General features: G+C 39.9%; 1 protein-coding gene across 1 annotated transcript in view; it reads right to left on the bottom strand.

Annotated features, from left to right (window-relative positions):
* reps2 (RALBP1 associated Eps domain containing 2) overlaps positions 1-20,710 on the bottom strand; it is a 33,786-nt gene extending 13,076 nt beyond the window's left edge. Inside the window, exons 1-12 of the mRNA XM_086282663.1 lie at positions 20,334-20,710; positions 13,992-14,115; positions 13,319-13,494; positions 5,717-5,825; positions 5,208-5,314; positions 4,981-5,122; positions 4,797-4,860; positions 1,322-1,490; positions 1,181-1,234; positions 876-954; positions 460-528; positions 71-119 (exon numbers count right to left, since the gene is read on the bottom strand). Of these exons, the coding sequence (XP_086138789.1) occupies positions 71-119; positions 460-528; positions 876-954; positions 1,181-1,234; positions 1,322-1,490; positions 4,797-4,860; positions 4,981-5,122; positions 5,208-5,314; positions 5,717-5,825; positions 13,319-13,494; positions 13,992-14,115; positions 20,334-20,513 (1,322 nt within the window). The 5' untranslated portion in view covers positions 20,514-20,710. The remainder of the gene's footprint in view (positions 1-70; positions 120-459; positions 529-875; positions 955-1,180; positions 1,235-1,321; positions 1,491-4,796; positions 4,861-4,980; positions 5,123-5,207; positions 5,315-5,716; positions 5,826-13,318; positions 13,495-13,991; positions 14,116-20,333) is intronic.
* Between the last annotated feature and the right edge of the window lie 4,597 nt (positions 20,711-25,307).

The following is a 25,307-nucleotide window of genomic DNA, read 5'->3' as shown; positions in this document are numbered from 1 at the left end:
GAGAAAATGTAATAATGGTTAATGAGCAGCTCAAGTTGAATCATTTTAGTTGGAGTGGGTTCATTGTCACCTTGGTCTAGTTTTTGTCTTCATCTGTGGATCCAGATCTTGAGGCGGTTCTGTAAGAAAGATGAATACTAATAAGTGTGCTCATTTTCAATCAATCATCTGTAGGCAGATAATAACCACTAGGGTTACTTTTTATTTTTATCTTTCACCAAAAATATATCTTACATCTAGCCAGGAGAGAGTCGTGCGCTTAGAAAACGCAACCAAATCACAACAAACAAGCATTTTCACCGAAGCAGACAAAAGAGGAAAGATCCCCAACTCAGAGAAAGTACTGAGTTATTTGTGGCACCCCACCAACCCGAGCTCATCTGAAACTTGTAGCACATGATGTACTTTTACACAGGAACAGAGAAATCTCCCCCATGCTAAGGGAAGGGTTAGTTTCACCTGGCCGCTCAGGAAAAGCACTGAGCTGAAGAGTTACTTTGTCTTGAGATGTCGCGAGCATCTTCACATCTGTAGACACAGTAAAAAAGAAAGATCAGAAATGACGATGCAACAAAAAAAGTGTTTTTTTCCCCCCCGTATTTAAAAACTCTGATAAGCAATAAAGACCTTTTGCCTTAACTCTGCTTAGACTAATAATGTCTTCATACACACTCGGCCCCCAAGGGCCCACTCTGAAACACCCATCCATCAAGAGCATATCAGAGCAGCATTTACTCACTACTTAAGAAATTATGGTTCACTGAATAGATTTGCTTTATTTCAGTATCGCATAAACTGAGATCTTTTTTTGGACTAAGAAATAACATATGTTAGCATTCTCTAATTATAAAGCAAACTAATTGCTTTATAATTACCTTGTTTACTAGATTCTTCTTTCAAGTCTTGTTTCGTTGAGGTTAAGCTTGGCTGGAGTCTCTGCATAATGCTCGGATCCTAAAAAAACATGGCGCGAAGAAAATCAGGACGTGCAAAGACTGAAATAGTTTAAAGTGTGCATTTCAGGAAGTAAAAGATGCTCTAAGCTCAACCTGTTGCCTGGTATGCAATGTACTTGAACCTGGTTGTTCTGTCTCGTGTTCAGCTTGCTAGTGCCCCCTACAGGCAACAGGATGAAACTACAAATAAACATTTTAAACAAACCACTGACGATTTGTTTTACCATCTGATTCGGCCTCCGTCCAGGATCCTCAAAGACAATTAAAGGCCCTGTACTCTGTTGAGAAAGCATGGTATAAAGAGCCCAAGTCTGAATAAATTCATAGCCCAAATAATTAATTTTTGCTACTTGTGTCCGTCGTACTTCATGAGTGTCCGGTATGTCCTCTTCGTGCTGCATGAACCCCGGCCGCAGGCTGGGAGGCAGCGTCTCTGGGAGAGGGTAACCATTCTTTCGGGCCACAATCAAGTGGAACGCTGTGCAAAACTCAGAAAACGTGAGAGCCCCATCTCTATCCACATCACTCAGCTCCCTTTAAAAGAAATGACACACAAAGAATATATGCAAAACCTGAGAATGGAGCTGTGAAACAATAATAACACATAAAGCTGCATGAAACTATTCTGTTAACACTTTGTATTTAAGTTTCGTGGAAAGCACCTGGTAATCTGTTCAAAATTCTTGGAAAATATAGCTTTCTTTGAAACTGAATCTTTATTTAAAATCAGATAAAGATGAATTTAGTAGCAGGCATGCAGCGCACGGACCACAAAGACTACTTAAACCAGTAATATGTTAGAATCAGTTGAGCAGAAGTATATAAATTACAGTCTCCAGTTTCATAAATTTGTGACATATTACCAAGTTCTTTCCAGGAAACTATTATAATTACAGGGACATTAATCTGAAATTATACACCAGTAAAATGAAGTGTTGCCACAATGTTTACTTGGCCTTTTAAACATGATACTGCATTAGCGGTTAGCAGGCATTCTGTATAGATTTTGTCTTATTCAAAATTTATTACAAGTGAAAGCTAAGCCATGACATACTGTATAATAACATAAACTGTGAAGATATAAGCAAATACTCTTCTGTCAACATTACAGAAAGAGTTTGACGCTGACGCCAACCTCTGCTGGCAGGCAGTTAGCAAAGCTATTGAGTTATTCTGATAGCCTGCTTCTAGCATTATAAGCTAAAGCTAAGCTAACTTGCTGCTACCGTCATATTTTTCTTTCTTAATGTTAATATTCAATTCAATTCAAGGTTCTTTATTTGTCACATGCATAGTTATACAAGTATAACACACAGTGAAATGTAGCCTGACACGCTCCTCGACATGTGCAAAAATGGGGGGGGGGGGGGGGGGGGGGTAGAGGAAGAACATTATATATATATATATATACACACTATGGCACGATACCACTTTTTTATGTCCGATACCGATTCCGATATCATAAATTTGGATATCTGCCGATACCGATATGAATCCGATATAGTGTTTTTTAATCAACAAAACTGTTTTTTTTTTAAATATCTTGCTGCATTTTGTATAAGTTCATACTCAAGTTTAAAACAACAACTACACTAAAGCTATTCTGTTATACCTGTATGCAAAAAAAAAAAAAATTTCATAGTTCAGCAATACTGATCAATCTAATAAACTTAAACCTACTCAATCCTCCCTATTCTGGTATTTTAAAGAGTACTTAGCGTAAATATTAAGCAACCTAACTAATAGGGTTCCAACTCCCAGCAACAAAAATAAAAAAATAAAAAAATAGGGAACCACCCCTCACGCTCCACCTCATGATGCTTAATCGACGTAATCAACCTTAATTTGATGCAGTGTGAAAAAAAAATGCACAGAAATCAATTATTTTTCAAGAAATATTAAATAGATTCAACATCTTTCTTCAACAAAATTGCAGACTGCACAGATGGTACCTTCCCAAAGGAAAAAGTACTATAGCTTACTAGGGTATATATATTAGACTTAATAGTCACTATATACAGTAATTGACTTCTATTCATTTTACATCAAATTAAAACTTTGGGTGTAAGATTCGGATAATTATTTATTAAAAGCGAGACATTTTAAATGAGAATAAGAAAGAAAAGTATGTCTTTGTGCCCCCTTTTCCCTGTTAATGCCCTATCGGCCCCCCTGGCTAAACTTTGCTAGATCCGCCCCTGCACAGTTACCAGCGTCAGCTACGTAGAAAAAGATCCTCGAGTAGAAAGTAATATTAAATAAATTCTAACAACAGCTTATCAAGCTTAAACGTGCTGCTGTTGTTCAGCCGCTGGTTTCCTCTTTCTGGTGCAAAGTGGGCCAAAAACAAACCAGAGAGACGTACTCGCGACAGAAAAGCCGATCAGCTGATCATTAAGCAGTTTCATGATTGAAGTAGCAGCAGGAGAGGCAGTCGCTTGTTAAGCTTAACGTGGGAATGCTTTACAAACATTCAGAGATGGACTTACACACTTGCTTTACTTCTCTCGGGGATAACGTTGTCGGAGATGAAATGCCGGGTTGCTAGCAAAGCTCCACATGCTATCCAGACCACCGACAGGTCCCGCATGCCACAGCCGCTCTATCACGTGATGCATACTGCTCCGACGTGCTAACGTTCTGAGGTGAGTTACGGCGTGTTGCAAGTTTTGTGAGGTGCTTTCGTGATATTCAATGGATCGGATTACATTTTTTATTTTTCTCCGATATCCGATCCAGTAATTTAGGTCAGTATCGGACCGATACCGATACGTAATATCGGATCGGTCCATCTCTAATACACACACACACATTGGGTGAATGTGCAGTAGTAGCAGCAAGCAGATGAATTCTGTACATTAATATGAATAGACATCTGACTATTTTACAGGATAGACAATATAAACATATTTAAAATTAAAGGTAAATTGTTACTGAGTTAACTAACGAAAGCATAACAGTAACACAGCAAAAAAAGGAATCCCCAAATGTCCAACTTTTAAAAACAGGGAGTAATAGCCTCATGTCTTTATGTTCAAGGTTTTCTTACTCAGTCACAGACTAGTTACGTAAATAAGCTAATTTGACATTTATGTTTGCTGATCTCTGTTTCATCCCAGCAGCCAAGATAAGGTAACCTAGCGTGTTGACTAGAAATACTGTAGACTGTATATACTTGTATTCATTTATTATTATTAAATTGACATAAACTACGATACCATGAGTAAATATTTTAGTGCCAATAATAATATAATAATAAAATGCCAATTTAACCACCAACTGCTGTTATATGGCATTTTATGTTAATGTTTATCTGCTTACAGCTTCATTCTTCCCATCTAGCAGTGAGTAGAATTACATGAAAGTAAATAATCATAGTTCCAAGGATATAAGACTAATTTTGAGACTGCCTAAACTCAGCATTACTCAATTTACCGAGCCATTAAGAAGACTACTGTCTTCACCAGTGGGTTATAGTTTGATGTCCATAAGCTGGAGCTTCATTTTTTTATAAATCTAACTGTGCCAAAAAAAAGAAAAACAATAATTTTTTAAAAAAGTTGTAATTTCAAATAAGAGGAAATTAAACCAGTTTTCCAGTTCAAACTAATGTAATCTCATCTTCCCCCTTTATTTCATTAAATAAAGAGTTAAAGAATGTTCCTGAGGCGAAACCTTTTCCCTTTGAGGAGGAGAAGTGTAGCACTGGTCTGCACTTTAAAAACAAAGGCCTCTGTCTGCCTCAGAGGGCATGCTGAGGCTCTTGGCTGAAAAACACCAAACTGACCCCAGAGCAGAACAAGGACACAGACAACACCATCATAAGTCAGCAGCACTTACCAAATGTGGGACAGCTCTGGAATTGGGAGCTTGGATTTTGTGAAGAAATTTTTTGCTACAGCTCCTTGAAATAACAAAGTGCAAAAAACAGTGAAATACTTTTATAGCAAGATGTTTTTTTTTTTGTTGTTGTTTTTTTAATCTTTAGATGAATGCATTTGAGGTGCAGGTGGGCTGTCCATACCCAGGATGAGAGCCCCCAGGTCAGGCTGCAGGCTCTTGAATTGATTAGTGTAATACTCCAGCTGTTCCTCTGTGATCCTCCAGGGGTCATCCTCAGTATAATCTGAAACAGCCTGCTGCTCGAGCCTTTCTACTGAGGAAGCCTGAGCACATACAGAAAATCAAAGTGGCATAATACAGACTTAATAAAACATATTTGTAAATCTTTAAAGAGAAAAACATCAGTACCTGAGCCATAGCTGGATGCTCCACAGTGGGTTTGGTCCCGTATTTGCTTGGTGAGGAGTGCTGCTCCAGCTGAACGATCGGCCGCGAGGAATGTTTGCTTTCGTAGGCTGAAGGATAGAAGAGAAAAACACAGCTTTGACGGAGGAGAAACTTGAGACTGACATGCAATGATTTCCTGCTGATTACACTCCTGAAAAATGTGATCTGAGAGAATGAAAGATTTACAGATCAAAAGGAACCGTGAGAAGAAAGAAACCGAAAGTTTCGAGGAATGAACAGGTGTCAGAAACTCAGGAAAACCTCATCGTTTTCATTTCTCAGTCCGAATTATTTGTTAATTACAAATGTACAAGCAAGCTCCAAACATGCTAAATCAGACAGTTTATGGCACGTGAAGACTCTGGAGAACTCTACAACTGCACAGATGGTGGTAGAACTTAACTTAAAAGGGAAAAAAGGGTTTTTAAAATTCTGATTTCCAGCTTTAATAGGAGTGAAAATGATCTCACCGATTTGCGGGTCAACTCCATTTCTCTGCTTGGCGTATGGGTAACTGCGATATGTCAATGGCGAGCGAGGTGGTGAGCTACACGGGGATCGTGGTGGCGACCAAGGTTCCTTTAAATACAGGGACAGTATAAATGAGGGGTGGGTAATCGATTTTCCAAAGAGCCCACATGAGAAACAGATACTGTTGCAGACAGGACAAACAAGTAACCTGAACTTAGTTGTGATCAATATTAATTTTATCTCTCTCAAACCGTGGAGGAAGTATTTGTTATTTCACACAAACAAACCAGCATGTAGCACGTGAACATTTCTCTAGGTGACAGGCATCTTTTTAGGGCAGACGGGCTCCACCTCAACGCCTGGGGACGCCGTTTGCTGTCCGCCAATTTGGCATTTGGCGTACAGCACTCCCGCACATCGCCACTGTCTGCCACTGACTGATGTTCCCCTGGTCCCAGCTCCTATATTTGTTCCACTTTTAACAGTAATACACAAAACTCTGGACTAGGACCTCTCTCTCCCACAGTCAACACAATACCCGTCATAATCACAAACAGAGAGCAACAGAATTATCATAAATCCAGTAACTCCAAAAACATTAATAACCTCCGGCCTCTTCAAAAATATCAACATCCATTCAACTCTATTGTCAATAATCCACCAGTCTCAATCAGTATGGCACTTTTAAATGTACGCTCTCTGTCGAACAAGTCTTTTATTATTAATGATTTAATTTTAGATAATAAACTTGACTGTTTATTTTTAACTGAAACATGGCTGGGTTCGGATGCACCAGTTGTTCTCACTGAGGCCTCCCCACCAAATTTTAATTTCTCTTTTTCTATTAGAAGTGGTAAGAGAGGTGGTGGGACTGCATCTTTAGCCAACAACACACTCACCACCAAACAAATTTTATTTGATCATTTTACCACTTTTGAATTCCATGCTATTGTTTTCAGCAGCCCTCCAGTTTTATCTGTCACAATTTATAGACCACCTAAAGACAGCGCTGCTTTTATCAAGGAATTCTCAGAATTTTTAACAAACATACATTCAAAATATAATATGATAATTTTAACCGGTGATTTTAACCTGCACATAGATAATCCTTCTGACCCTGCAACAAAAGAATTCTTAAACATTCTTCACTGTTTGGATTTTATCCAGCACGTCACGCAGCCGACTCACAACAGAGGACACACTCTGGACCTGGTCATCACCCATGGGCTGTCCACCAGCGTGTCCTCTGTTGTTGACTTGGCTGTCTCTGACCACTACTGTGTGTTTTTTAACATCACCGGTTTTATTCAGCGGAAGACCTCGGTGCGAACTGTGAGGAGGCGCTATCTAACCTCTGAAGTGGCTGCAAATTTTACCAGGGTTTTAGTCAAATGCCCCCCTGTGATTTTACCTGCACCCTGCGATTTGATTTTTAGTTATTTTAACAGCAAACTGAAGAAAAGCCTTGACTCCGTTGCTCCACTCACCACCAAAAAGATTAACGTAAAACATGCATCACCCTGGAGAAACGAAGAAGTCAAAAAACTCAAAAGAAATTGCAGGGCAGCAGAAAGGAGATGGAGGAAAAATAAAAATAATATCAACCATCAAATATTTTCCGAGCAACTTAAAATGTACAATAATACATTAAGGAAGTCAAGAAATTCATACTTCGCCAAAATAATCAGTATTAACAAAAATAATCCCAAGGTCCTCTTTTCCACCATAGATCATTTATTTAACCCTGATTTTAAAAGCTCCAAAAGAACCCCCACAGACTCGCTCTGTGAGCAGTTTGCAGACCACTTCAGGGGAAAGATCAGCGCCATCAGATCTGATATTTTATCTAATCGCGATATGATTGTAAACACATCTGAGGGCTCGATTGTACCTGAGGAGACACTGGACAGCTTTGTCCTGGTTAATGCTGAGAACTTTCAGAAAGTTTTCTCCACAGTGAGACCCACCACATGTCTTTTAGATCCAATTCCTTCTTCACTCTTTAAAACACTTTATGGATTTTTTGAGGCTGAGCTTTTATACATGATGAATTGCTCTCTTCAGTTGGGTGTCTTCCCTGCTGCCTTTAAAACGGCGTGTGTGAGGCCCCTTCTGAAGAAGAGCAATTTGGATTGTAATGATTTTAATAACTACAGACCTGTATCCAACTTACCATTTTTAAGTAAAGTCTTAGAAAAACTTGTTTTTACTCAGATTACTGATTTTCTCAACGATAGACAGATCCTGGAGATATTCCAGTCTGGATTTAGGGTGAACCACAGCACAGAGACTGCTCTCCTAAAGGTTTTAAATGATCTTAGATGTAACTGGGACGCCCAAAAGCTCTCAGTCCTGGTGCTACTGGATCTAAGCGCAGCCTTTGATACAGTAGACCACGCTATTCTTTTAAACAGACTAAAACACATGGTGGGCCTCTCTGGTGCTGTACACAACTGGTTCACTTCCTATCTCTCTGACAGATCTTTTATGGTGAGTATGGATACATGCTCCTCTAAGATCCATAAAATGACATGTGGTGTGCCTCAAGGGTCGGTTCTAGGCCCTGTACTTTTTAATTTGTATATGTTGCCTCTCGGCAGTGTCATCAGGAGGCATGGAGTGAACTTCCACAGTTACGCTGATGACACGCAGCTGTACATCTCCGTGTCTCCTGATGACACCAGACCAATGGATGCCCTTTTTAACTGTATCTTGGATATAAGATCTTGGATGGCAGAAAACTTTTTACAGCTTAACCAGGACAAAACTGAAGTTTTAATTGTCGGTCCTGAGGCTCAGAGAGAGAAACTCTTGTCTAAATTACAGGCATTTTCACTATGTCCTTCGCTACAAGTGAAAAACCTGGGTGTTATTTTTGACTCTGAGCTTGGTTTTATCCCACATGTTAAACATGTAACCAAAATTGGATTTTATCATCTAAAAAATATAGCCAGAGTCCGCCCTATTCTCTCTCGGGCCAACACGGAGATGCATGCTTTTATTACCAGTCGCATTGATTACTGTAATGCCCTGCTCTCTGGTCTTCCTAAGAAGAATATTTCAACTTTACAACTTTTGCAAAACTCGGCAGCTCGTGTGCTGACGAAGACCAGAGGGCGGGCCCACATTACACCGGTTTTAGAATCGCTGCACTGGCTCCCCGTGTGTTTCAGGATCGATTTTAAAGTTCTTTTATTGGTTTTTAAATGTCTTAATGGTCTTGGGCCTTCTTATCTTTCAGATATGCTTTTACCATACGAACCCTCGCGGACCCTGAGGTCCTCTGGTACTGGCCTTTTGATAGTCCCTAAAGTCAGGACACATACTCACGGAGAGGCAGCTTTTCAGTGGTATGGTCCTCGTCTGTGGAACAGCCTGCCGGAGGAGCTCAGGGCCGCAGAGAACGTACATGTTTTTAAGAACAGGCTCAAGACCCACCTTTTTAATTTAGCTTTTACTTAGCGTTTATTTATTTTTTATGCTTATTTATTCTATCCTGTTATTCTATTATTAATTTAGGATTTACCTAATATTTCTTGATTTTATTCTTATTCATTTTTTAATCTTCTTACTCTATTTATATTTATATTTATATTGTATCCTGTTCTTATTTATTTTATCATTTTACCCTGTATACATCGTATTGCGTCATATCTCCAGTGTTTCCTCGGAGGGCGCTCTCTGCACCGGGGCTGTTATTGACCGTGGCTGCTGGGTCTCTGGGGTCCTCTCAGCCTGGTTGGGGGGCTCCTTTGCCTCCCTCCGGCTGTGTGCCCAGCCCGGAGGCTGCGGTCTGTGACCGGCTCCCGGTGCAGACGGCTCTCTGTTATAATGTTTCCTCTAGAGATGGACCGATCCGATATTACGTATCGGTATCGGTCCGATACTGACCTAAATTACTGGATCGGATATCGGAGAAAAATAAAAAATGTAATCCGATCCATTAAATATCACGAAAGCACCTCGCAAAACTTGCAACACCCCGTAACTCATCTCAGAACGTTAGCATGTCGGAGCAGTATGCATCACGTGATAGAGCGGCTGTGGCATGCGGGACCTGTCGGTGGTCTGGATAGCATGTGGAGCTTCGCTAGCAACCCGGCATTTCATCTCCGACAAAGTTATCCCCGAGAGAAGTAAAGCAAGTGTGTAAGTCCATCTCTGAATGTTTGTAAAGCATTCCCACGTTAAGCTTAACAAGCGACTGCCTCTCGCTCTCCGGCTGCTACTTCAATCGTGAAACTGCTTAAATGATCAGCTGATCGGCTTTTCTGTCGCGAGTCCGTGTCTCTTGTTTGTTTTTGGTCCACTTTGCACCAGAAAGAGGAAACCAGCGGCTGAACAACAGCAGAACGTTTAAGCTTGATAAGCTGTTGTTAGAATTTATTTAATATTTCTTTCTACACCAGGATCTTTTTCTACGTAGCTGACGCTGGTAACTGTGCAGGGGCGGATCTAGCAAAGTTTAGCCAGGGGGGCCGATAGGGCATGAACAGGGAAAAGGGGGCACAAAGACATACTTTTCTTTCTTATTCTCATTTAAAATGTCGAGCTTTTAATAAATAATTATCTGACACCCAAAGTTTTAATTTGATGTAAAATGAATAGAAGTCAATTACTGTATATAGTAACTATTAAGTCTAATATATACCCTAGTAAGCTATAGTACTTTTTACTTTGGGAAGGTACCATCTGTGCAGTCTGCAATTTTGTTGAAGAAAGATGTTGAATCTATTTAATATTTCTTGAAAAATAATTGATTTCTGTGCATTTTTTTCCACACTGCATCAAATTAAGGTTGATTACGGCGATTAAGCATCATGAGGTGGAGCGTGAGGGGTGGTTCCTTATTTTTTATTTATTTCTTTTTGTTGTTGCTGGGAGTTGGAACCCTATTAGTTAGGTTGCTTAATATTTACGCTAAGTACTCTTTAAAATACCAGAATAGGGAGGATGGTGTAGGTCTAAGTTTATTAGATTGATCAGTATTGCTGAACTATGAAATATTTTTTTTGTATACAGGTATAACAGAATAGCTTTAGTGTAGTTGTTGTTTTAAACTTGAGTATGAACTTGCAGACTTGCAAAATGCAGCAAGATATTTTAAAAAACAGTTTTGTTGATTAAAAAACACTATATCGGATTCATATCGGTATCGGCAGATATCCAAATTTATGATATCGGTATCGGTATCGGACATAAAAAAGTGGTATCGTGCCATCTCTAGTTTCCTCACTTGGCTCATGCGAGCCCAGCCCAATTTTTACTCTTTAAGTGTGCGCGTGTGTGTATGTGTGTGTGGGTGGGGGTATATATGTGTATTGAGAGTGTGGGGAGTGAGTTGGAGGGTGGGGTGGGCTGCTTTTAACTATGTAAAGCACTTTGTGCTACATTTTTTCTGTATGAAAAGTGCTTTATAAATAAAGATTGATTGATTGATTGATTGATATACAGCCTAAGATTCTGCCTACCTAAGTGGCCGATGCTGTTGCTAGTATTTATATTTGTCCACAGTGTGCTCTGCAGTTTTGGTGCCCCAAAAAAAATTGGTTGATGGTGGCGTTTCTCCTGGGTAGGAGGGAAGAATGGTACCATTACAGCCATTTTGGGCTGCGTCAACACGTTGTCAACGATAAGTTATAGCAGATTTGCAGTTATGATGTACCTACAGCATAGATTTAATGCAGAGGACTAAATCAAAAACACCTTACACAGACCATAAGATGTGTGGCATCAGTAAGAAGAACAGGGACACCATGAATCACTGATAAGTCTTAATCCAGATGTCAGTTTTAGGCTGTTATATTTCTTCAAACCATTTTTTAAAATATGCAACTTGTGCTGTAGCAGAATGAAAAGATATAAGTAAAAATATTATGTTCGCAAATCCCTTGGCTAACTAAAGGAGCTTTCTTACACATAACTACATAAGCTAGCAGCTAAGTTGTTATTGCCTACCGTCACAACACTTAGTTCACCCTCCAGTGGGCTAGTTTTTCAGAGTATGACATGTTTGTATTCCATCTTTGTAGTCCACCAGAGCACCAATGATAATAAAGTTCTTTATAGAATTTCCACCTTCTACACTGCTGGGTTCATAGGGGGCCCTTGCAAGGTCGTCTAGAACAGCGGTCCCCAACCTTTTTTGCACCACGGACCGGTTTAACGTCAGACAATATTTTCACGGACCGGCCTTAAAGGCGTGTTTATCCGTGTTGCGGATAAATACAACAAAATAAAATGATACAACCAAGACAAAAACTTTGGTATTTTGTAAATATAATAATAAATGCAAATTCACTGTGTAATTGAGTAACTTTATTAGCAGCGTAACATCCTCCTTTCTGCTCCTTAAAGCTCTCTGGTCGCTATGGTAACACGTACATATTTCTTTCAAAATAAGACACACAACTACAACATGGGAAAAGACCCAGGGAAACTGAGGTAACGACAAGAACCCTGAAAGCCATAAATTTCACACCCGAGCCTCATCTCTCGCGGCCCGGTACCAAACGACTCACGGACCGGTGGACCGGGGTTTGGGAACCGCAGGTCTAGAATAAATGGGGCTATATGCACATTTTGTGAGCTAAACATTTTCATCACTTGTAAATTATGATCAAGACAATAGTTGAAGTTGAAATTGAAGGGTTTTTTTGTATTTTTATTAGTGCTGTCAGCGTTAATCTCTTTAAAATTACGTTAAAGCCATAACTGCATTAACGCCGCAAATCTCTGTTAGCAAGTTAGCGCAGATCGCCCTGTGCACGGGGCTGGACGGTGCTAACGCGTTGACGCCGTGCAGCCCCGGAGATTTGCGACATTAATGCGGTTATGGCTTTAATGTTTAATGTTTAATTATTTAATAGGCCTGGTTTTATTAGGCCTATTAGGCTTTAACGAGATTCATTTTTATAGGTTGTGATTGTAATAAAGCACCTTTCTGGGAGTATTGGGGACATGACAGTATCACAAGGTATTTTATGGAACCCCATATTTTTATTTTACTCATGAAATGAATAGTTAAACTAACCACCAACCATATGCACTTAAAGTTTAGCTATCATCTGCCATTAAGCAGGAACATTATATTATGAAGCCTTAACCAACCAAATAACATGCGCTAGTAATTTTATTTCAATTTGTTCATCTTATCCATCCTATATTTGAAAAATATAAATACAATGTTGGCTTTTGTCTTTAAAAACTAGGGTAATACATAGTTTTGCAATTTCGCTCCATTCACTTCTTCTCAGTTATGATTGTTCTGCAAACACCCGTTGCTGAAATGCAAAAAACACAACAAATCCATGACACTGATGCAAAAGTTTGATCCTGCTGGCATAACTAAGTTATTGCAATTTGTGGTCAGGGAGGTCGCCGGTCATCCAGTTCTAGTAATTCTGATTAAGGACAAACTGGAATGACTGAAAGAGGCTTGTCATTCTTCTCTAATCTCTCATCAACTGCTCCGATGATTAGAGCTGACTGGAATGTATTTGCATACTTCTTGGTCATACTGCATAGCTGCACTAAGCTATAATAACTTTGATGCATGCATACAGGCCAAAAGTAGCAGATGGCAGCGCACACAGGCTTACCTTCTTGTCTGTGCCGGCCTCCAGATGTCTGAAGGTGTTCCTGTCTGTTGGAGTCCAGATAAGAGAACCGGGTGCAGAGCCACACTGTGCGCCCTGAGCGTCTATGCAGGAAGGGACAGTCGAGTATCGCATCTCTGGTTCATTCTTCAGACCAACAAATCTAGGTAGAGGTAGATCTGGAGAGACAGCACAAAAATCATTGATATAAATGATATATTATTTATTTTGACACCAACTCAAATGCTTAAGTGGATATACAGTATAAGTGTTTTTTTAAATTTGTCTCATGATTTAGGCCTAGCACAATGACCTTTGATACAACTAGAATTAGTACGAGGGAATTAATCAGGATGAACTTCTTTACAGGCTTTATTCTGCTGAGGAGAGCTACTACTACATACAAAAATGAATATGAACCGATAAACATATTCCTTCTAATAATCCATGAAGCTATGTGATTTTATGAAGAAAAAAAAACCACACACACATTAGGGTTTCCTATTTGGGCAGGGTGTAAATGATTGTGTGCTCCTTGTAATAAGGGCAAACCCACTTAGCCCTTTCCATGTGACTCCCCTTTCATCCAGATTAGGCCAAATCCTGCCATGTTAAGATAATCTCCTGATCCCCTTTTCCTCTCATAAGACGCCTCCTCTCTGAGCAGCAGACTTACTGGCGGTTACGCTCTCCAGGCGAATGGGTAGACCAGCCTGGGCAGCTGCGAGCAGCTTCAGAGCCACGTAGAACTGAGATGTACCAAAGTAACCCAGACGCTTTGCTCCACACACCTCGGTCACCTGAAAAAGAAGTCAAAAAAAGACTTTTGCATTGTGAACAACTGAAACCAGCTGAAACATGCTACGACCAATGCCCTGAATTTGTGACACAGTTATCTATGTCCAACAATGTCATACATCTCAGCTTTCATGCTGCCTGCAGTGACAGAAATATAATCTAGCCAGGGCTAACTTAAGAATGTGGTTATTTTACACCCTGATCAAGATCATGTATAGTAGAAAATTATGGGTAAATAGAATAAAACTAGAAGAAAAGTATGCAAGAGATTAGCATGATGTAATCTGTTTGTCTTTTTCTCTTTTGTTTCAAGGTACAATGCTTCCTGGGAAGCACAGCGGATTAGGATTATAAAATACTGTAATACTGTAATACTGAATCAAGTAATAACACCTTCTACGCTCTGGTTTTAAGATATTATGTCTACACTTAAGGAAACCAAACAGTACCCTATCTATCTACCTAGCTAAAATACGAACCAAACCTCATTTTAGCTTAATTTAGCAAAAAGGCTAGCCTAAATTTGACAAATGCTAGCCTGGCTTTGCTTTCTTAAAAAAACAAAAAACAAAACCCTTTTGTAGTCCTTTAGTTTTTCACCACACATTTATTAATAAAGGGACAGCTCTATAGCTATGCTAAGCATATTAGCACAGGGTTTAGCTTCTCTTAGCACTAGACTAGAAGTAGCAGACTCTGACTTTTAGCTTCTTTTTTTTTTTTTTTAAAGTCCTTGTTGATTTTATATCTTTTAGCCAATTATTGATTAATTAAGCGATAATTGTGGTATTACAGTCAAATTTTTTTTTAGCTAAGCAAATAATTAGCTCACAGGTGTCAAACTCCAGGCCTCGAGGGCCAGTGTCCTGCAGGTTTTAGATGTGTCCTTGATCCAACACAGCTGATTTAAATGGCTAAATGACCTCCTCAACACGTCTTGAAGTTCTCCAGAAGCCCGGTAATGAACAAATCATTTGATTCAGGTGTGTTGAAACAGGGTGATATCTAAAACCTGCAGGACACCGGCTCTCGAGGCCTGGAGTTCGAGACCCCCCCATTTGCTTAACTTAAATCTGTGGCAGTGAAGAAAACAATTAGTATGGTAACACCATTTATCACTATCATTTTAAATAGCTTAAAAATGAACGCAATAAACATGACATGTCCATTTAATTCAGAAAAAATCTCTTAAAGCAGTTTTAAAGCAACCCGTTTTGTTATTACTGGGTAAGCTAACCGTTTTGTTTATGCTACTTTTTGGCCATACATCCCTTTATTGTTTGGCTTATTTGTGGGTGAGACATTTCTTCTAAATTGAAAAGTAAACTTTAAATTGTGTTGGTGTTCTTTCCCTGTCAAACTGTCCCAGCAACTCAATAAGGCACCCTTGGTTTTATCACTAGAGCACATTTTCCGCCAAGGCCAATGCCATCTTGCAAATTTTATAGTAGCCTAAGTGCTCTGGATCCTCACCAAAATGTAATGCCCTCTTCTTCTGGCCATTCTCCACATCTCCACTAAGGCTGGATTCATGAAATCCGGATAGATATTTTATTGTGGCAACAATGGAATTAAAACCAGTAACACAAACATGTTTTCATAAACTGACAAAATTCAAAGCAAGGTCTACTTTTTTATACGTCACCAAAAAAAAAAGCCTACATGAGCCCATTTTTAAACATTTAGTGGTATGCACTTCTGAAATACGAAGAACATGGGGCCCTGGTCCTATCTATTGTCTAATGAGGCCAAAGGGCTCACGTTGCCTTATGAGACATTATTTCTGCTTGACCTGCAGTGTATTCATTAAACAGCTTTCACAGGGGCAGGACATTCAAAACAGCTACAGTCTGCAGCACTGATGTGTGCGCCTGATTTCAGCGGAAAAATGATAGATGGTGAGGTTATTGCAGGAAGAACAGCGAAGGCCTTCAGGAACCAGACTGACAGGTCAGATCTACGGCCTTAGGGGAAAGTTATTTAAGGAAGGTGGAATGATGCCAGAAGCATTTCAGCGCTCACTACGTCAACACTGGTGCAACTTTGTGGATACTACTGAATCTTATGGCTAGCTGAGGATGTAATTTTAGAGAAGAGCCACGTTATTCAACATATTACCCTGTAGTACTAGGGAGAATAATCTGACCAGATCCACTGTCATTGCTGATAAAAAGCATTTGTTAGCAGTCAGGAACTTCTTTTTTTCTCTTTACTTTTACATTTTAATGTAAAAGTATTTGACTGATGTGCAAAATCCAAGATTAATCCATGGGTTCACATCTATTGTGGATACAAAAAGCAGTCTGGGTGGCATTGATGTTTCAACTGTCAGCAGTTACGCCAGATTTAGCTTATTGTTTGTTGTGGTGTTAAGCATCTGCTGTTTCACAGACACAAAGCACAGAAATCAGCATTTGACTCTTAGGAGTAACTTGAGTTCTGGGTTGGAAACAAACAGCAGCCCCCAAAGCTGAAAAATACAACGCCAAAAAGTGAGAATGGTTCTACAATTTCCTACCCACTGCATAGGGATTATTTATAGCTCGCCTGAGTTAGGACATTATTAGGAAAATAGACACTTTAACTGACAGGTGGATGTCGACATGTCCAGCTGTAGCTGGCAGCTCCTGTTCAACTAAGTCACAAACTGGACCTCTCGACTGTGGTCGATTTGCCCCAGTTTTGGTGTGTGAAAGTATTCTAATAATTAGTATATATATGTATATGTTGTTTTTGCAGTGCATGTGTACTGTTTAACTGTATAAAAATCTTTATTTAAGTGTCTAAAGTAATAAATATATTTTTAAATATATTGCCAGTATAGGATTAGGCCCCATTTGAAATTCAAAATTGTATTAATTTTTCATGGTATAGATTCATAAAGGGCTGGGCATGATCAGCAACAACATTATGGTATTATAAACAAAACTCAGTTGGTATTAAGGGGTCTAAAGTATGCCAACAAAGTATACCCCATACTGTTATGCCAACACAAGCGTTAACCGTTGATACAGAGCAGGGTGGATCCATGCTTTCATGTTGTTTACAGAAAATTATGACCCTACAATCCAAGTTTCACAGCGGAAATCAAACCCGCCAGTGATTTTCCAATCTTTTATTGTCCAATTTTGGTGAGCCTTTTGAATTGTAGCCTCAATTTACCATTCCCTTTTCCACAGCATTCTCTGTAAACTCTAGAGATGGCTTTGTGGGAAAGTCCTCAGCAGTTTTGGGCAAATTTCAGACCAGCCTGGCGGGCATCAACAGCTATGCCACGTTCAAAGTCACGAAAATCACCTTTCTTCCCCATTCTGAGAGATTCAGCAGGTCATGTCTAGATGCCTGAATCCATTGAATTTCTAGCATGTGTTTGGTTGATTAGATATGGCCACAGACAAATAACTCTCTATTTATATTCTTATAGTCCAACCATCATACGGCAGGACCAAGAGGATAGGTCATCAGTCCATTGGAGGGGAAAAACCCTGACAACCAATTAACCACACGCTCTTAATTTAGAATCAGCCATTAATCTTGCAGGAAGTAAGCGCACTTAAACCTACTTACACTTACTTTAGGTTTGATTAAACAGTACGTTATGGTGGAAAGAAAAGGTGGTCAGTGTTTGCACTGTTTAACGAATTAGTCAGCAAATTACGGTGATAACACTGAGCGTTTGCACATCAACTACTTCTTTGCTGTGATACATTATCTACTATATGCACTGCAGATTGTTGGAGGAACCCCCGGACAAACAATGTGATGATGCCATTTGTAAAGTACCACAAACAGTTTTTTCATACTAGACAACTTACGTACTGATATATTAGTCATATGCCTTTTTCCATTAATATTTTTAAACAATCAGCTAGCAGCACCAGCACCATCAAACCAGGATGTGAGCACAGGAACTCTGACCACACCCTCATTCATCTGGACAGGTTTGACAGCACATCTGTCAACACATCGTTTCTGTGCAGGAACCTGAACGTGGCATTTACGCACAAACACATGGCAGGAAAATGAACTACAAATGTACTGCGAATTGTATAGGTTGGGATTTACAGTGGCTGCAGTGGCTGTTACTTTCCCATGATAAAATGTTATGAGGGACATCCGCTTAGATGGCGGTAAAGTTAATCTCAGGCAATAGCAGTGTGACCCCAAGTCTTTATACATCCATTTAATGAGCACAACAGCTGACCTCACTGCAGCAGGCGGAAGCCTCGTGCTTTTTTATTTATCTGCTGTAAACAGATCAGTTAGGAAAAAAAAAAAAAAAAGAAACTTCCTGTCTAAATTTACTAAATCGTAAATCAGCAGAACATACCTCTACATACAGCACATGGTGGAAAATGTCCTTTGTTTTAGCAAATATTATAGCATGATTGTAGCACAACCTCAAGAGCCACAACATGACATTTAACTCACGGAGGCAAGAGAGGACATAAGCCAGTCTCTGATACTGTGTGACATGATGACCCAGAAGTCAGCAGTGACTTCAGGAGCGATCGTGCAGGCATCCTGCCGCAGGGCCAAAACACAGCTCAGAAGGCTGCGTGTCAATCACCCCAAAGCGGTGGCGGCGATCCAGGCCTGACAGGAAGGAAGTGCGGCTCAGTGCCAAACTTCCTGACACCCACGCAGAGACACAATAGCCTCCCATCGAAGGGAGCAGACCCCTTGGGACAGAGGGTGGCGTGAACGGAGACAGCGACCCGCTGTGCTCATCTGAGCTGGAAAAATGTGTTTTTATTCCTGTGATGGGTCGGCAAAATGACTCTCACTGGGTTCTTTCATGCTGCAGCCAGCGAGACACAGTTAACACCACCACTGCTATTAAGTTGTCTGTCAAGTTTGTCGGGTATCAGCCCATAAAGCTTAATCAATAACACGCAAAGAAAAACAAGGAGCTCAGTAAAAGTTTTAATTAAATTTGTTTACGTGTTAGTTTTGTCTGCTTTTAATTAGACCCTCATTCTTTCAGAAAGGATTTTGAAAGCATCGGTTAATAAAGTGGTGGGTTTTACAAGTTTTAAGATCCATAACCACAAATGATATGGTATATGCTTTAAATGTTTGACTTTTGAAGTATTGTAAGTTTCAGATATATTGCTGTCTTTGTAAAACTGCTTTAACAGCCATTTATGTGCCATATTAAACCTCAGCAAGTCTGAAGAATCTATATGTTTTATAATCCATCACAGAAACATCAAGTTTATAGGTTATGATTTCTATATCAGATGAACTGCTGAGCTGAAATAACCAAACTGACAATCTATTTATTATTGATTGAGTTAAATTATTTCTCATTTTAAGATGTTTCAACCATTTGTCTGACAAAAGGTTGCTCCAGTTTTACAAAAGTCCCTGTATCCAAATGACTTTGTGATGTTTGCTGTATTAAATCACAGTGATAAGAAACTCACTATGATTTCACTATTTCAGTCTGATGATGGATGAAAAAGTGGTTTTCCTTCTACATTCAGAGTGCATCACTTCTGAGCAGACAGAATACTCGAATATGAATATTATGCATTTATCTATAAAAATCTTATTTGCTGATGGATCAATATTGAGGTTTTTTTTTCACAAATACTTGGTGCCGGCCACTCAAAATTTAGTATTGGTCAACCTCTGGAAGTGAATGGTTTAAAATTTCAGAACCACAGTTGTTATTCTTAAAGGGGACAGCACAACAATTTGTAAACATAACCACTGACAAAGGCTATTGTTGGTGCTGATCACATCAAAAAAAATCATTGGTTACAGTAAACAAGCTTATTAGAAATGAGTGCAAAAGGCCTAACCTTAACCTAAACTACAACATCTCCAAGGTGACATCTGAGGACCGACACAGCTACTAATGTAGTGATGAGACCTACAGACACATGCTCAGCTATACCCTCATATATGTAAATAGACTGGCTTCCTGTGTGGAAGAGGAGGGGGAGAAAGAGGGTTTGTGAAACCGCTCTCTCACACACACACACACACACACACACACACACACACACACACACACACACACACACACACACACACAAAGAGATCAGAAAGGCATCACAATGAAAATGTGGCTCATTATGATACACAGTAGACCGCAGGCTCTGTGTCTCCTGCATCTGGGGGTTTAGGGAGCAGCAGCCGCAGCCCTCAGCCCCTCACACTTGATAACATGAGCTGACCAAGCAGCCGCAGACACAAGCGCCACACTCACTTTATGCAGAGATTCGGGAGGTAGCTGAGACGCCTTGAACAGCTCTGCCACTTTACTGGACGACAGTTTTCCTGAAGTGTCAGCCTGGCACAGACCGTGGAGACCTGAGTAATACCTCTGCTCATGCTCATTCAGGGAGATGAAACTCCCCGCAGACGCCGCACCGGATTCCTGATCCATTCCCGGGGCTGACGCATGGAGGATCCGCCGGAGACGCACTACAAACAAACAGATCAATACATCCTGCTCCGGACTCCGGCTCCTGTTTCAGGTCGGAAAAGAAGGAGGGTTTAGTATCACCTCCTACAGGAGAGTTCCCTGTGAAGACAGCCCGCCTGCTCACCCTCAGGCTCGTCCACTCCTACTGCCTATTGTGAGTGATTGTAGCACTACCGCCGTGCGCCTGCTGGGGGCGACAGAGCCCAGGACAAGCTGAAAGAAGACCCTACGTTCCAATCCATAATTGAATAAAGCTTATTTTATTACAGGACCTTGTACAAATTCTTGTCCTGTATCACAATACAGATGCGGTGTAATATGATACAGCATAATGAAGCCAACAATTAATCTGTTGTGCTCTGAGGGAACATAGGGAAGCACTTTGAATATCACTCATATTTCCTGCTAAATTAGAATAGCCTTCTATAAATAGTCTGAATTTGGTTTCATCATGAGATAAACAGTTCAGACACTTTAGGCCAACATCCAAAACTAAAATTTTATACAATAAAGGAACTAGAAAGAGCAAAATAAACAGCAAATTTAGCAAACAAACAATGCAACTTACTTTAATGTCACTTTTACTCATGGAGGCTAATATTAGCACCTTAAAAATACTGCTAACGTCCTGACATTAAAGTAACACTTGTATTAAAAATGACCTTTTGACACAGAAATGGGGCCATTATTAATCAGTAAACATGCACAGAAAAAATACTGGACTCAGAAATGCCACATGATCCTGTTACAGCTTTAAGCAAACCTTCAAACCTGCATGATGCTGTGCAAAAGTCTCAAGCCACTATTTATTTATCCACTGGTAGGAAAATGGAAAACGATTCAATGAAAAATGTCCAAACATAAACTGAAATACAGTATATTAGATGAATCAGAGTCTGTGAGAGTCTAACAAGCTTGAAAATCAATATTTGGTATGAGCACTGTTACTCTTCACCAGAGCCTGAACTCTATGAGATGGCCTTATTTTCTTTAAGCAGTCTTTAAGAATAGTTCTCCAGGCTTCTTGAAGGACATTCAAAGCTGTTCTTTGGATGTTGAATCCCACACTGCTTCAGTAATATCGAGGTCTGGGTTCTGGGGAAGCCAGTCCGTGACTGATAGTGATTCATTGTATGTTTTTCTACCCAAGTATGTTTTTATTTCATTGGCAGTGTTTTTGGGATCATTATCATGAAAAATGAAGCCACTGCTGATGAGACTCTTTCTGTATAGCGGTCAAGAATATATAGTATTCTGTCCTTCCACTGAGCCCATTTCTGATGAGCCTTTGGTGAGCAGTAGATGGATCATCTGCAGGTCCTGCGTCAGGTTTTTGCTTGATGTTTTTATCCTGTTTCTTAACAGCATGACTTTCAGATGTTGTTTATCTGTCGTAGATGTGTTTTAGAGCTATCAGCCAACAGTTTTTAGGCTGACAGCTTTGGGAGAGCACCTTGTTGGTGCAAAAATACTATTTTATGCCTGTCAAACTGTGTTATGTTTGCATATTTTGTACACACAGCCATTAATAGACAATAGTTTTTCTTTTTTTTTCCCCAGGAGAGATTTAAAAAATATTTTTGAAAGTCTTCAATCTGAATATCACCAGAGTCTCAGATGAAATAAAATATTTTGGATTTTGCAGATCCAGCAGTAATCTGCCCACTGAGATGATTAACCTTGATTGCCCTTTAAAGAAGCACACAAAATCTAAAAGCCTTGAAAAATGCTTTTCACACTATGAGTTTTACTTTCGGATGCATTTCATGCAGTGTATTGAGGTTCACGTTTTTGTTTTAGTTTCACAATGATTGGGTTAAAAACTGCAATGGCTGTCATGTCTGGGCCTCTGCTGCCACCGTGTGTAGAGAGAAAATACCTGCACCCTGAAAAGTAATTAACACATGCATCCCCAGGCTTTTACCTTTCTACCTATAAAACCCGGAGAGCAGCCAAATGGCTGGTAGGCTTTTAGCTAAGCTTTAGCTTCAGCCAAGTGGAAGCTAAATTGGCTAGTCATTCATATGTATATTAGGTTGTTACCTGGGAATTCTGGAGGGAGGGGAGTGGGGGTGTGTGATTGAAGGGGTGGGGGAGCTGCTAAAAGCTGTGCACTTCCTTTTGTGTTTCATCTTGATGCATTCTCAATCATCCAGGGAAATAAATCTCCAAAAGTCACCAACTTGGAGTGTTTCAGTTTGCCATCTTAGGGAGAAATCAACACACATGGGTGTATGTCCTTTGTTGCTGAGATTTATTGATAAAAACAGTACAAAAAACCAACCATTTGTACACATATTTACAAATAATAATAAAAAGTGAGTGAGTACATTTCAACATTTTCAGCAATCACTCACAATCCTGGCACTGCCATGGTATCTGTAGTCTGCATTTACCACATGTGTATCTGTTGCAGTGAACACATCGCACAGTGGCATGATTGTTCTTGCATTTGTGTTTGACCTGACACATGGCTCTTTTTCCAGGGCTAGGTGTGGAGGGTTGTGTCCAAAGCAACTGTTCTTTTCTTGCCTTCTTCGCAGCTACATGAGAGTGAGCCAACTCTCTTGCAAGCTCCACCAGGAAGTCCACCCGTCTTTCCTTCGTCCCGGTGCATGCTTGATACAGCACATGTGCATTCAGTGCTGCCATGTCAATCATGTTCGCTGCAATTTCCAGTGTGTGGGGATCATTTGTCACCAACTGCATCACGTGCTACAACCCTGGTCTACATATCACCGTTGATGAACAGCTTTTCCCATCAAAGACTCGGTGCTGTTTCCTGCAGTATATTGCAAGTAAACCTGACAAGTTTGGGATCAAGTTTTGGGTGGCTTGCGACCTAAAATCCAAGTACATTTGCAATGTCTTCCCATATCTTGGCAAGGACCCCAATCGTCCCACTGGGGAGAGACTTTCTGAAAATGTAGTAATGAGGCTGATGGAACCATTCCTAGACAAGGGCAGAAATGTTACCATGGACAATTTTTTCACATCGCTTTCACTTGCGCAAAAACTTCTTAGACGGTGTGTTGATTTCTCCCTAAGATGGCAAACTGAAACACTTCAAGTTGGTGACTTTTGGAGATTTATTTCCCTGGATGATTGAGAATGCATCAAGATGAAACACAAAAGGAAGTGCACAGCTTTTAGCAGCTCCCCCACCCCTTCAATCACACACCCCCACTCCCCTCCCTCCAGAATTCCCAGGTAACAACCTAATATACATATGAATGACTAGCCAATTTAGCTTCCACTTGGCTGAAGCTAAAGCTTAGCTAAAAGCCTACCAGCCATTTGGCTGCTCTCCGGGTTTTATAGGTAGAAAAGCTAAATGGCTGCTCTCTGGGAGTTTAATTAAGTGCTTAGCAGGAAGTGAACTGTGATCAAGCTAAAATTAATTCAAAATTTAGATAATACACACCAAAAAGGTGAAAACGAAAAGGCATTTAGTGCATTTAACCCCCCCCCAAAAAAATCCAACTTAAAGTTATTTGAGCTTTGTGATGTTTTGTCTAAACAATGTTCCAATAAAAGGTCTGAAGAGTGCCAAGAAAATGTCCCTCTCATCATTACACCATCACCACCAGCCTGAACCTCTAATACAAGGAAGGACGCATCCAGCCTTTCATGCTGTTGACACCAATTTCTGACCCCACCATTTAATTGTGACAGCAGAAATTGAGACTCATCGTTTAGATATTATCTATTTTTCTGCAAACCCCAGAGATGGCAATGTGGGAAACTCGGACCAGCCCATCAGGTGCCAAACTCACTTAAACTGCCTGTCTTCCCCATTCTGCTGCTCGGTTTGAGGTTTAGCTGGTCATCTTGACCATGTTTAAATGCCCAAATGCACTGAGTTGCCATTTGATTGGCTGATTTGTCAAGGAAGGAGGAAGGAAGAGGAAAGACCAGTTATTCTTACTGTAACCCAGTGGCTCAACCCTCAGTGATGCGTCATCGTGGTCTGTTTTATTGGAAAACACTTATGACATTTTATGGGTACAAAAGATCGTTTATTGTAGGAGAGTTTCATGTGGTCTGCTGTGGTGTTTTAATCACTGAAACAGTCTGTTATCAGGGAAAGGAGACTTTACATTCAAACTTGACCCATGTGAACTTAATTTCCAATAAATGGCGGTTTCAAGGCAAGGCAAGGCAAGGCAAGTTTATTTGTATAGCACAATTCAACAACAAGGTGATTCAAAGTGCTTTACAGAGACATTAGAAACAAGAACAAATAAAAAGCATGATTTAAAATTGATTAAAACAAGCAAATAAACTAACTAACTAATTAACAAACAAACAAACAAACAAACAAACAAACAAACAAACAAACAAACAAACAAACAAACAAACAAACAAACAAACAAACAAACAAACAAACAAACAAACAAAACAGTATATAAAATCAAAACAGATAAAATCAGAACAGTAGATAAAATCAGTAGTTAAATGTAAGTTTTGAAATTTAAGCTTAAAGTGTGGATTTGGTGCTTTATTCAAATGCAGCTGAGAACAGGTGAGTCTTCAACCTGGATTTAAATAAACTGAGTGTTTCAGCTGATCTGAGGCTTTCTGGGAGTTTGTTCCAGATATAAGGAGCATAAAAGCTGAATGCAGCTTCTCCGTGTCTGGTTCTGACTCTGGGAACTGATAAAAGACCGGATCCAGATGACCTGAGGGATCTGGATGGTTCATACTGGGTCAGGAGGTCATTGATGTATTTTGGTCCTAAACCATTCAGAGCTT

Source organism: Aulonocara sp. 'chitande type north' Nkhata Bay, linkage group LG23 (genome assembly GCF_057382095.1).
Source record: "Aulonocara sp. 'chitande type north' Nkhata Bay isolate Kocher_YH1m ecotype deep benthic linkage group LG23, A_spYH_male_GT1.1, whole genome shotgun sequence".
In the NCBI taxonomy this organism is placed as follows: Eukaryota; Metazoa; Chordata; class Actinopteri; order Cichliformes; family Cichlidae; genus Aulonocara; species Aulonocara sp. 'chitande type north' Nkhata Bay.
Note: the sequence above shows the minus strand (reverse complement) of the source record. Positions and strands in the feature narration are given on the sequence as shown.